Genomic DNA, 14,281 nt, shown 5'->3' on the forward strand with positions numbered 1-14,281 from the left:
AGTTTTTCAGCGTGTAGTAGTACGCACGCCGAGAAAGGACATATTCAGAGATATTTATTTTAAAGGCATATCCTTTTAAGAAATCTGGATGTCCGTGGACTCCAGAATATCCAATAACTTATGGCACGACCATGTATAAACAATTATGAAGTTTCAGTCATGCAACGACATTCAATTTATTTTATTATAGATAACTGTATACATTTATTTTAATATATATAACGACACTCATTTATTAAATACCTGCTAGAGCTCTGCCCAGTACCGGGATGAAGGTGTCTCTTCCCTCCCCACTTCGTGCCCCACCCACATTTTTATGTAATAATGCTATGTCAAAAGGTTGTTTTTAGAAAACCCTTCCTTATTATTATTTTTTTTTAGCAAAGTATCCAAGATGAATGACAGCCTATTTGTCAGTTTGGACAGACTTTTGCTAGAATTTGGTAGGTATAAAATGGAAATAAAAAGTAGATAACTATTTGTATTATCATTGGACATTTTAACAATAAAATGAAGTCACAAAGGAGTAATTTATTTTAGTTTTCCAGTATGAACAAGATATAAGTACTAAAGAAGATATGATTCAACGAATTAATAGTAAGTAGTTTTGCATGACAAAGATTTTTTTTTTTTATGGAATGTAAGGTATTATGCTGTTGCCTTGTTTAGGGTAATTTATAGTTGGCATTAGAACTTTTCCCCTGGTTCTATCTAGTGACTAATAATGAGCTATTTACCCTATTTTTTCAATAATTTTCTGTATTCAGTGTTTAATTATTTTGTGTTTAAGAATTTTGTTTTAAGTAGATATCACCCTTAATGAAATACAATTGAAAATGTTATTTTTCTCAAGTAACACAGGTTATTTTAAACATTTGAGTGAAAATTTTAAAATATTTTTAGAAATCATCAAAAGTCAGTGGCCAGGATTAATGGAAGCCACATTTTCAGGAATGCTAATTATGAAAATTAATATTATGAGTGGAATGACAAAGCAGATTACATAAATATAGTATTTTAAGATCCTACATAAAAACTATCAAAAGAAACTACACTCAATAATTTCTTAATAGTTCTGAAAGGTATAGAATTTGGTTATCTTTTCTGCAGCAAAAAAGGATATTGGATATTAAGAATTTATTTTAATCTTTTTAAGAAATTACATTTTATTTTTAGCTTGTGTTTACTCACTATAACAAAGAAATAAGTGAGTTGAAGGTGCATTAAATAATGACATGGAACTGATGAATAGAAATTACACATTTGTCAAAAACAAAACTCTTATGTTAGTATCATATGAGTAAATGTTTACATGAACTCATAGCATCATAAGATGCCATTGATCTTAGATATTACTTAATCCAGCCCTCTTACATTAAAGATGTGGGACAGGGGACGTTTATTTCTCTTCAATCTAAAACACAAATTCTTAGCTTCTGGGTCTAGGAGCAAGCCTGACTCTGGTCCTGTGCTTTTTAGTATAGGGCCCTTCCCATCTCAAGCTTCACTTCCTCTCCATTCTCTGGTTCTCCTTTTCTAGGTCAGTTGCCATACCTTTTTTTCTACTGTATTTATTTTGAATTTATGATTTCCAGAATGCTTTGAAGATATTAAAGAAAACAAAGCGACCATTTGTAAGATACATGAAACTATAAATACAACAGATGAGGAAATCAGTCATTACTGTAAACATAGTAAGGAGATCGAAGACAACTGTAGTAAGTGAGTATTTTAAAGAAATTTTCAATAGTTGTCATTAGATTCTCTTATTCGAGGTTTTTGAGTTTATAGTTGAAGACACTGTTGCTTTAAAGTAGTATTTTATATTAGGAAAATGATGAAGCAAGTCTTAAATTTCCTTGTTACATGCCACTGTAAAAGGGATCACAGAAGTTTCAAAAGAAAAATAGAAGAGCTGTAAGATCTAATTCAGATCCAGTTAGTCTAAATACAGTATGTTGAATAATCTAGGCTCAGTATAGAAAATTCCGATTAGATAAATAAATTTGAAATAATTTCCATCTTCGAATTTTCAAGATGTTATTTTTGTCTAAGGGAACCTAGCCTAAAATTAGTAGCTTTTCAAAATAAAACTATTTAGTAAGTTAAGAATTCTTTCAATATAGCTTCAGGTTCTGGATTCTAGTAGTTACATCTATTATAAGACAAACATTTTGAAACAAAGACTTGTTAATGGAACTTAATTGTATGGACAGGTACTTACAGAAATAAAATGTTTAGTTTTCTGTATTTAATTTTATGTTGATCACTGTCTTTGTAATAAGTACTATATTAAGAATCATATTTGTTTTAAAATATTTTGTTATTTAAAACTTTCATAAACTTTTTGGTTTTCCCTCATTACTTTTTTTATATTGATTTTAAAATTTTATAAAAGTAACACATGCCTAGTATAAAAATTCAAAGACTATACAAATGTATGGAGTAAAAAGGTTTTCCCTGCCTGTAGTCCCCATCCCCACCCTGTCCTCTTCCTTACAGGTGATCACTCTTAACAGTGAGTACCCTTCCAGACCTTTTAAAATATATATTCAACATCACTATTACATATGCTTATATATACATCTACCTGTATATCTGCCTTTCCTTTTTTAAAAAATGTGATCATACCATACTTATTTTTCAACTTGTTTTTTAAATTTAACAATATGTAATGTAAATGGTACTATACATGTAATGATTATGTATGGATTTCATTCTTTTTTTTTTAACAGCTCCATAGTATTTTATAGTATTGATGTATCCTAAGTTATTTAACCATTCTCCTATTAATAACATTTAGGTTATTTCCAGTTATTTCCTATTATAAACAACATGTACAGGTATCCTTCCATATTTCTAGACCAGTTGCTATAGAATGACCTCCTGGAAGTGAAATTGCCAGGTTGAAGAGTATGCATGTTTAAATATTTGATAAGTAATGCCAAACTGCTCTCCCAAAATAATTATACTAATTTATACTTTCACCAACAATATATGAGAGTTTCTATTCCTCACACCCTTGCTAACACTGAAATTATCAATGTTTAAATGTTTTGGCAATCTGATCAACGAAAAAACTACATATTGTTGAACTTTTTCTTTTAGTTTGATTTAGGTTTATGGTAGTTAAGTTTTACCAGTGGTTTCCCTCAAGTAGCTGCAAAGGGTGCTGGAAAAGTACTGGTAGTTTCCCCGCAGAACCTACTGTGTCCAAGATGTACTTTACTTTAAACAAGATTATTCTCTGCTGGGTTCTGAGGGCAGTTAGTAGGATCTGTTGATTTTAGGATCTGTTGATTTTAATGCATGAATACCTCTAGTTCATGATTTCAGCATGCTGGTTAAGAGGTTTAAATGTGAAATATGAATTCATGAAAGTATTAGAAGAAAATATAGGTGACTATAATCTTTGAGAGAGGAAGACCTTCCTAAGTATGTCATCAAAGGTAGAAACCACATAGGAAACAATGGATAAATATGACACATGCAAATTAAAAAGAAAAACACCTCAAAATGATACAAAAAGCAAAAGGATAAGGTAGGAAAATGTTAAAGAAGGGTTAATTTTTAAAATATAAAGTGCTTGTAGAAATTAATAAGAAAGAGCCAAAGTCCCATTAGAAAAATAAGCAAAGAAGGTAAACAGGTAAATACCAAAATGAAGAAATGTATGTCTAATAAATGTGAACAAATGCTCAATCTTACTAATAATCAAAGACATCCAAATTAAAGCAGTAATAAAATACTATATATTCTTTTGCCTTTAAGTTTTGCAGAAATTTAAAGAAGGATAATACCCAATGTTGGCCAGGAAATAAGAAAATCACCCCTCTCATACACTGTAGGAATGTACACTGGTATATACCTTTTGGATGACATATAAGTATACTTCAAAGGCTTTAAAAATAAGCATGACTTTTGATTAAACAGTTCCATTTCTGATAATTTTTCATAAGGAAATAATTAGGCATTTTCTCAAAGATGTACAACAAGGTATTTATTTCAACTTTTTTACAATAGGAAAACATTGCAAGCAACTCAAATGTTCAACATTAGGTGATTGTTTAGATGAATTTTGGTATATCCATATGAATGAACAGTAGGCAGCCCATTAGTTTATGATATAAGTGAATATTGACATGGAAAGGTGTTAACAGTATATTACAAATTGAACAAAACATTAAAACAACATTCATAGAATAAACTCAATTTAGTAATTGTGTATTTATGTGTAATTTAAAAAGTCTAGAAATATGTACATCAAAATGGTTACAATGAATATCTTTTTAGTGAACATGTATTTCTTATGGAATTTAAAAAATATTCAGAATGTGTGTATATATAACCTTTGACCTTATAATTCTATTTTGGGGAATATTGCCTAAGGAAATGGTTGCAAACTCAGACAAGTGTTTAAGTACAAGTTTTTAAGAGAAACTTAGACTAACCAAAATGGCCAACAATATTGGAATGGTTAGATAAATTGTGTAATATGTTGTATTTATTAAAACTTTTACAATGAATTCTTAGTGACAAAGAAAATGTATATATTGATAGTTTAAAAGTAAGTGATAAAAGATGATATGTTGTATATGTGAATATGATCTCAAAGATGTTAAACTATATACTTATGGTAAAATCTGGAAATAATTTATTAAAATAATATCAATATTAGTAGTTATTATTCAGTGTTGAGAATATAGATGATAATTATTTTCTTATGTATACTTTTCTGTTCTTCCAAAATGGGTATGCATACTTCTTGAATCTGAAAAAATAAAAAAGATTAGAAAAAAGAGCTAGAGGAAATATTTGAACAATACTTAGAATGTAAGCTGCCGTGGTGTATACTTAATTTTAGATTTTTCACACTGGCAACATTTTTTGAGTCATGTAATAAAACAAATGTATAAGTTGAATATTCATTTTATTCTTACTATCTGATTTTATAATTCATTATGGTCTAGTTTCTTTCTTTCAAGTTCAGGAGGGTATAAAACCTGACTTTCTAAATTTCAAAGGAGAAAAAAGCCTCTCTTTATCCCTTATCCTAGCTCTTTAAATGTTTACTCCAAAAGAATTTCTTAGCTAAGATCTTAGAAGTATGATGAGGAACAAAGCCTGATGTTGGAGCGTTGCAGAGTATATTCCAGAAATGCCATAGTAATACACAGTCCATCCATGTCACATTTGTTCCTTCCCTAGTCATGGTTCCAAAACAAGCTTTATGTAAAAATTAATCGATATTGATATTTGAGCATATGTATGATTGCATGAATGGTCATAGTGGTGGTGATTGGAGATGGGAATGTTTTTCTTGATGTAAGCTTGTTTTTTCCAGGAAAGGAAAGATTTGTTTATCTTTAAATGGTTACATTCATTTTTATTATTTCTTAAATTAGTTTATCATTCTGAGATGCTAATTACAGTATTTTTTTCCCATAGCTGGAGGCCAACATGTGATATATTTCATAAACATGAAGACTATATGAAGGACCAGTTTACTGTTTATCAAGAAACTGTTGAAAAAGACAGGTACAGATATTAATTTAAGCTTATCAATTCTATAACTTAGTATTAATAAAATATTCTTTGCAAAAATATTAATTGAAAAATTTTTTTAGTTTATTTATTTTTAAAGCAAATTCAGTGTTTTGGACTCTGGTTGTCACTGTTGGCCTACCTATTTGTTGTAAAGCTCTATCCAACCTTTGATATATTTAAATATATCCTTAGAAACTATTTATCAGTAGCAGTTATAAGGCAGAGTGCTTCAATTAATATTTTTTATGACTGAATTGCTATAGTCAAACATCTGGGGGAGTAGTTAGCTGTATAATTAGCTTATGAAAAATTTGGAGTGTTGACTTTTGAAGGGTATATTTATATTGAACTTGTTTTTCGGAGTGCTGATTTAGTGGGGTGTTATATTCTGACAGAGAAATACTATTGGGTTGGCCAAAAATTAAGATGTTACGGCGAAATCCGAATGAACTTTTTGGCCAACCCAATAATATTTGTGTGGGCTTATTTTATTATGTGTTAAATCACCTGGTTTGGGGGAGTAAATGTAATTAATGAATATAATGAAACAAGGTGAGGAACTTTGAACACGTTATATAGCATTATAATTTCACTTAATTTAAAAAATTGAAATGTTTTTATTTTTAACATAATTGGACAAGAGCAGTGTTGATTTAATTTTTATTTATTTATCTTACTACTTTCCCCCTAGCTTTATTGAGGTATAATTGACACATAGCAGTAAGTCTGAGGTGTAAAACATGATTTAATACATGTGTGTATTGTGAAATGATTACCACAATAAGGTTAGGTAACACATCTATCACTCTATTATATTTTTTGTAGTGAGAATATTTAAGATTTACTCTTTTAACAACTTTCAAGTATATAATACAGTATTATTATATTCACCATGCGTTATATTAGATCCCCAGAACTTATTCAGCTTTTAACTGGAAGCTTGTACTCTCTGACCAACATCTTTTCATTTCCTCTACCCGTCAGCCCCTGGAAACCACCATTATACTCTCTGCTTCTATGAATTCAGCTTTTTTAAAAGATTTTACATATAAGTGAGATCATAACAGTATTTGTCTTTGTCTGACTTATTCAGTTAGCATAACACTCTCAAGGTCCATCTGTGTTGTCACAAATGGCAGGATTTCCTTCTTTTTTAGTGGCTAAATAACATTCCATTTTTATATATATCACATTCAAAAAATCTATTCATCTGTCAGTGGACACTTAGGTTGTTTCCATGTCTTGGCCATTGTGAATAATGCTTCAATGAACATGGTGCAGATATCTCTTTGGGATAGTGATTTTATTTCCTTTGAATATGTAACTAGAAGTGGGATTACTGGATCATATGGCTTTTCTATTTTTAATTTTTTGAGGTGCCTCCATACTGTTTTCCATGGTGGCTGTATCAATTTACATTCCCACCACCGGTATACAAGGGTTCCCTTTTCTCTACATCCTTGCCAACACCTATCTTTTGTCTTTCGGTAATAGCCATTCTACACATATGAGGTACTATCTCATTGTGGTTTTGATTTGCATTTCTCTGATAATTGGTGGTATTGAGCATCTTTTCATGTACCTATTGACTATTTGTCTTCTTTGGAAAAATGTCTCTCAGCCCTTTGCCCATTTTTAACTTGGATTATTAGTCTTTTTGCTATTCAGTTGTGTGAGTTCCTTATGTATTTTGGATATTAACCCCTTATTGGATATATGGTTTGCAAACATTTTCTCCCATTCTATAGTCTGCCTCTTCATTTTGTTGATTGATTCTTTTGCTGTGCAGAAGCTTTTATAGTTTGATGTAGTCCCACTTGTTTATTTTTGCTTTTGTTGCTTGTGCTTTTGGTATCATATCCCCAAAAATCATTGCCAAAACCAACATCAAGGAGATTTTTTCCCTAGGAGTTTTATGATTTCAGGTCTTACATTTAATTTAAGTCTTTAATCCATTTTGAGTTCATCTTTATGAGTGGTATAAGATAGGGGTCCAGTTCCATTCTTTTGCATGTGGCTATCCAGTTTTCCCAGCATTGTTTATTGCAGACTATCCTTTCCCCATTGAGTATTTTTGGCTTCCTTTCCAAATATTGATTGACTGTATATGCATGGATTTATTTCTGGACTCTTGATTCTGTTCCATTGGTTTACCTGTCTGTTTTTATGCCAATACTATGCTTTTTTTGTTTGTTTGTTTGTTTGTTTTGGCGGTACGCCGGCCTCTCACTGTTGTGGCCTCTCCCGCTGCGGAGCACAGGCTCCGGATGCGCAGGCTCAGCGGCCATGGCTCACGGGCCCAGCCGCTCCGCGGCATGTGTGATCTTCCCAGACCGGGGCACGAACCCATGTCCCCTGCATCGGCAGGCGGACTCTCAACCACTGAGCCACCAGGGAAGCCCGATGCTATTTTGATTACTATATCTTTGTAGCATAGTTTGAAATGAGGAAGTGTGATGCTTCCACCTTTGTTTTTTTTTGAGATTTCCAGAAATTGACTATTTGGGGCCTTTTGTGGTTCCATACAAATTTTAGGATTTTTTTTCTATTTCTGTGAAAAATGCCATTGTAATTTTGATTAGATTGCATTGAATTTTTAGATAGCTTTGGGTAGTATGGATATTATAACAGTATTAATTCTTATGATCTGTGAGCACAGAATATCTTTCCATATTTATGTCTTCTTCAGTTTCTTTCATAGTGTCTTATAGTTCTCAGTGTACAAATCTTTCACCTTCTTGGTTAAATTTATTCCTAAGTTTTTAAATGTGTTTGATGCTACTGTAAATGGGATTGTTTTCTTTATTTTTTTTTCAGGTAGTTCGTTGTTTGTGTATAGAAGTGCAACTGATTTTTGTATGTTGATTTTGTATCCTGAAACTTTATTGAATTTGTTGATTAGTTCTAATAGGTTTTTGGTGGAGTCTTAGAATTTTCTATATATTGATATAAGGATATACTATTTACAAACAGACCATTTCACTTTTTCCTTTCCTATTTGGATGCCTTTTATTTCTTTTTCTTGCCTAATTGCTTTAGCTAGCTCTTCCAGTATTATATTGAATAAGAGTGGTGAGAATGGCACCTTTGTCTTGTTTCTGATTTTGGAGGAAAAGCTTTTAGCTATTTACCATTGAGTATGATATTAGTTATGGACTTGTCATATATAGCCTTTATTATGTTGAGGTATACCCAATTTATTGAAAGTTTTTATCATGAAAGGGTGTCAGATTTTGCCAAATACTTTTTCTGCATCTACTGAGATCATATAATTTTTATCCTTCACTCTATTAATGTGGTATTTCATGTTTAATTATTTGTGTATATTGAACCATCCTTGCATCCAAGGATAAATCCCATTTCGTATTCGTGTATGATTCTTTTAGAGTGCTGTTGAATTTGTTTGCTAGTATTTTTTTTTGAGAATTTTTTCATCCATATTCATCAGGAATATTGGCTTCTAGTTTTCTTTTCTTGTAGTGTCCTTATTTGGCTTTTTTTTTTTTTTTGCGGTACGCGGGCCTCTCACTGCTGTGGCCTCTCCCGTTGTGGAGCACAGGCTCCGGACGTGCAGGCCCAGCGGCCATGGCTCACGGGCCCAGCCTCTCCGCGGCATGTGGGATCCTCCCAGACCGGGGCACGAACCCGCGTCCCCTGCATCGGCAGGCGGACTCTCAACCACTGCGCCACCAGGGAAGCCCCTTATTTGGCTTTTTATCAGGGTAATGCTGGCCTCATAAAATGAATTGGAGAGTGTTTTCTCCTCTTCCATTTTTTGGGAAGAGTTTGAGAAGGATTGATGTTAATTCTTCTTTAAATGTTTGGTACAGTTTACCAGTGAAACCATCTGGTCCTGGGCTTTTCTCTGTTGGGAGGGTTTTGATTACTGCTTCTATCTCCTTACTAGGAATTGACCTGTTCAGATTTTTAAATTTTTTTCATAATTCAATCTTGGTAGGTTGTATGTTTCTAGAAATTTATCCATTTCTTTTAGGTTATCTAATTTGTTGTCCTATAATTGTTAATAGTAGCCTCTTAAGAGCTTTTGTATTTCTTTGGTGTCAGGTATATTATCTCCTCTTTCATTTATAACTTTGAGTCCTCTCTCTTTCCCTTGGCTAGTCTAGCAAAAGGTTTGTAAATTTTGTTTATCTTTTCAAAAAAGCATCTTTTTTCTTTTTAAAAAAAGCAACTTTTTGTTTCATTGATGTTTTCCTGTTGTCTTTCATGTCTCTAGTCCATTTATTTCTGCTCTAACCTTTGTTATTTCCTTCTTTCTGCTATCTTTATGGTTAGATTGTTCTTCTTTTTCTAATTCCTTGGGAAGTGACCTTCTTTGTCTCTTGTGACTGATTTTGACTGAAAGTCTATCTTATCTGATATAAGTATAAGCACTTCTGATTTCCTTTGGTTACATTTGTATGGAATATCTTTTTCTATCCCTTCACTTTCAGCTCATGTGTTTCATTAAAGCTAAAGTAAGTTTCTTGCAGGCAGCATATTGTTGGGTCTTGTTTTTTTTAATCCACTCAGCCACTCTTTGTCTTTTGAATTTAGTCTATTTACATTTAAAGTAATTATTGATAGGTATGGACTTACTATTGCCATTTAATTAATTGTTTTCTGAGTGTATTTTTAGTCCCTTTGTTCCTTTCTTCCTCTCTTGCTGTCTTCCTTTGCGATTTTTTTTTTTGTAGTGGTATGCTTTAATTCCTTTCTCTTTCTTTTTTGTGTATCTACTATAAATTTTTTCTCTGTGGTTACCGTGACGCTTACATAAAACATCTTATAGATATAACAGACTTATTGATAACAAGTAACCTTCAATTGCATACAAAGACTGCACTTTTACTTCTCCTCCCCCACATTTAATGCTATTGATGTCATACTTTATATTGTGCATCCATTAACAAATTATTGTAGCTATAATTTTAATAATATTTTAAACTTTCATACTAGAGATTAAAGTGATTTGCATACTATCATCACAGTATTATGGTATTCTGAATTTGAGTATATATTCACCTTTACCATTAAGTTTTATTCTTTTATATGTTTTCATGTTGTTACTTAGCATCCTTTTATTTCAGCTTGAAAAACTCCCCTTAATATTTTCTAAAAGGTAGTAGTAATGAACTCCTTTAGTGGTAATGAACTCCCTTAGCTTTTGTCTGTCTGGGAATGTCCTTATTTTTCCTTCATTTCTAAAGGAGAGTTTTTCTGGGTGTTGGCAGTTTTTTCTTTCAGTACTTTGAATATGTGATCCCATTCTCTTCTGGCCTGGAAGGTTTGTGCAGAGAAATCTCCTGATGACATTACAGGGGTTCCCTAGTGATGAGTTATTTTTCTCTTGATGCTTTCAAAATTCTTTTTGTCTTTGCATTTTAACATTTTGATTATAATGTGTCTTGGAGTAATCTTCTTTGGGTTGATCTTGCTTGGGGTCTTTTGGGCTTCCTGTACCCAGATGTCTATCTCTTTCCTAATATTTGGGAAGTTTTCAGCTATTATTTCTTTTCTTTTTAAAAAATTTTTGTTGGAGTATAATCAATTTACAATGTTGTGTTAGTTTCAGGTACACAGCAAAGTGAATCTGTTATACAAATACAGATATCCACTCTTTTTTAGATTCTTTTCCCATATAGGCCATTACAGAGTATTGAGTAGAGTTCCTTGTGCTATACAGTAGGTCCTTATTAGTTATCTGTTTTTTTAAAAATAAATTTATTTATTTATATGTTTATCTTTGGCTGCATTGGGTCTGCGTTGCTGCGCACAGGCTTTCTCTAGTTGCAGCGAGCAGGGGCTACTCTTCGTTGTGGTGTGCGGGCTTCTTATTGTGGTGGCTTCTCTTGTTGTGGAGCATAAACTCTAGGCGTGTGGGCTTCAGTAATTGTGGCACATGGGCTCAGCAGTTGTGGCTTGCGTGCTCTAGAGTGCGCTCTCAGTAGTTGTGGTGCATGGGCTTAGTTGCTCTGTGGCATGTGAGATCTTCCCGGACCAGGGCTCGAACCCATGTCCCCATGCAGGTGGATTCTTAACCACCGTGCCCCCAGGGAAGCCCTAGTTATCTGTTTTATATATAGTAGTGTGTATGTGTCAATTCCAATCTTCCACTTTATCTCTCCTCCCCCAACCTCTGGTAACATAAGTTTATTTTCTACATCGGTAACTCTATTTCTGTTTTGTAGATAAGTTCATTTGTAGCCTTTTTTAAGATTCCACATATAAGTGATATCATATGATATTTGTCTTTCTCTGTATGACTTACTTGACTCAGTATGAGAATCTCTAGGTCCATCCATGTTGCTGCAAATGGCATTATTTTGTTCTTTTTTATAGCTGAGTAATCAGCTATTATTTCTTTAAATAAGCTTTCTGCCTCTTTCTGTCTCTCTTTTCTCCTTCTGGGACTTCCGTGATGCAAATATTTGTTTGCTTTGCAGTGTTCCATAATTTATGTAGATTTTCTTCACTGTTTTTCATTCTTTTTCTTTTTGTTCCTCTAAGTAGCTAATTTCAAATGAATAGCCTTTGAGTTTGCCGATTCTTTCTTTTATATGATCAAGTCTATTATTGATGCTCTCTATTGAATATTTCAGTCCTGCTATTGTGTTCTTTAGCTCCACAGTTTCTGTTTGGTTCTATTTTATGGTTTCTATTTCTTTATTAAACTTCTCATTTTGTACATGCATTGTTTTCCTGATTTCATTTAGTTGTCTGTGTTCTCTTGTATTTTATTGAGTTTCTTTAAGATGATTACTTTGAATTCTTTTCAAGGCAAACTGTAGATCTCCATTTCTTTGGGGTCAGTTACTGAAGATTTATTACTTTTCTTTTGATGGTGTCATGTTTGCCTAATTCTTTGTGATATGCTTAGCCTTGCATTGGTGTCTGTGCACTTGAACAAACAAACACTTCTTCCAGTCTTTACAGTCTGGTTTTGGGAGGTAAAGACCTTCTCCTGTTGGTTTCCTGGGCTGATGGGGTTACCTATAGAACTGCAGTTGTGCTGGGTTGGAGCTGATTTTGAAGCTGTCATTGAGTTTGTAGTGGGATCCATGGTTGGTGTGCTTGTTACCAGGGGCTCAGGCAGGTATGGATCCTGTCTGGTCCCTGGGTGGGTGAGACTTCCTCCAGTACTTTGTTCAGTAGAATAGTACTGGGACAAAGGTCTGATTCAGGTTCCACAGTTGGGTCCTTAGTCAGCAGGCATATTACCAAGTGTGTAGACAAGTTTGTCTCCCAGCAAGTCCCTGGGAGAGTTCATGCCTAGTCACTGAATGGATTCATGGGTGGTCAGGACTGGCCCTGGACTGTGGCTGAGAGGGGCTAGAACTGAGTCTCAGGGCTGTTTCAGATTCTGCAAACAAAACTGAGGTCTACAGTCCTGGTTTCTCAAGGCACAGATAGGCATGTCTCCAACCAGCTCTCTCCGTGGGCTGGACTGCTCCCTGATTGTGGCTAGAGGGGCTGGAGCCAAGTATAGGGCCCTTTCAAGATCTCCAGTGGAGCATATAGCAGTATCTCTTTGGGTCCCTGGGCCAGAAGTTCTGTTAGTGCTAGACTGCTTGAGATCTAGAATCAAGTATGAGTCCTTTCATGATCTATGGGGTGCAGACAGGAGTGTCTCTTGCTTGAACCCTGGACCCGCAGTACTGTGGAAAAACTGTGCTGTGAGAGGGCTGGAACCAACTATAGGGTGCTTTAGGATCTTTAGGGGCATAGACAGGAGTGTCTCCTGCTGGGTCTGTGTGCCAGCAGGATTCTTCAGTGACTGTGGCTGGGACAGGTTAGAATCTAGTTACAGGGCCCTTTCAGAATCTACAGTCTCACTGAGCTTGGCAGGTTTATCTCCTGGTATTCCCAGACTGTGGCCATGAAGGGCTGGAACTGGTTCACCTGCTACTTCTGAGACCACAGCCAGGACCAGGGTCTGTATGCCTATTGCCTGACACACAGGTAGGTGTGACTTCTCCCAGGTCCCTTGGTTTATGGGGCTGGTTACAGACCCAATGCTAGATAGGCCTGTAGCTGAGTTCTCAGGGGTACAGAGATGTTTTCTGGGTCTGTAGCCAGGACCACAGTCAGCAAGTTAAACCACCAAGATGTGAGTCCGTTTTATCAAAATGGCTTTCCTCAGTCTTGGACTGCACCAGGATTTCACAGTCTCCTACCTGGATTCCAAAGCTTCCACAAAGGCACTTTTGTCCGTGGTTTGATGGCAAACTTTTATTGCTGAGGGGGGTGATATGCGCAAGGGGCATTTTATTTTGCCATCTTGCCGATGTCACTCCTATTCTAATATTCTAATTAAAAACACCCACACAAAATCTAGAATGCAGTACATTTCATATTAAAAACTGGGTCTTAAGGTAGGGACTGAGGTATAGATTTGGACTTCATTGGCATTTGAAATCATGAAAATAGATGAGATTGCCCAGGGAAAGTATAAAGCAAAAAGAAGAGAAAGCTGGAGTACATGATCATCCAAGAAATAGGCAGAGGGTAGAATTAACAAAGGAGACTTACTTTGTTATTTATAGGCCCCACTTCAATTCAAAAAGAATTTGAAATGATTTATATAAATAATACCATAGTGTTAAAATAAAGTTAGACATACAAATTGAGGCTATAGGGAAGTTAGGGTAATATAGGAAGATGAAGCCTTTGATCTGGATAGAAATTCATACGATATGGTCTTACACATTTGTTAGATATAGGCAAAATTAGG

General features: G+C 34.2%; 1 protein-coding gene across 1 annotated transcript in view; it reads left to right on the forward strand.

Moving 5' to 3' along the window:
• The first annotated feature begins 542 nt into the window (after window positions 1-542).
• Window positions 543-14,281, forward strand: part of C1H14orf39 (chromosome 1 C14orf39 homolog) — a 53,536-nt gene continuing 39,797 nt past the window's right edge. Inside the window, exons 1-3 of the mRNA XM_067740596.1 lie at window positions 543-597; window positions 1,596-1,722; window positions 5,449-5,538. Coding sequence (XP_067596697.1) covers window positions 579-597; window positions 1,596-1,722; window positions 5,449-5,538 — 236 coding nt within the window. The 5' untranslated portion in view covers window positions 543-578. The remainder of the gene's footprint in view (window positions 598-1,595; window positions 1,723-5,448; window positions 5,539-14,281) is intronic.

This window comes from Pseudorca crassidens, chromosome 1, assembly GCF_039906515.1.
Source record: "Pseudorca crassidens isolate mPseCra1 chromosome 1, mPseCra1.hap1, whole genome shotgun sequence".
Taxonomy (NCBI): Eukaryota; Metazoa; Chordata; class Mammalia; order Artiodactyla; family Delphinidae; genus Pseudorca; species Pseudorca crassidens.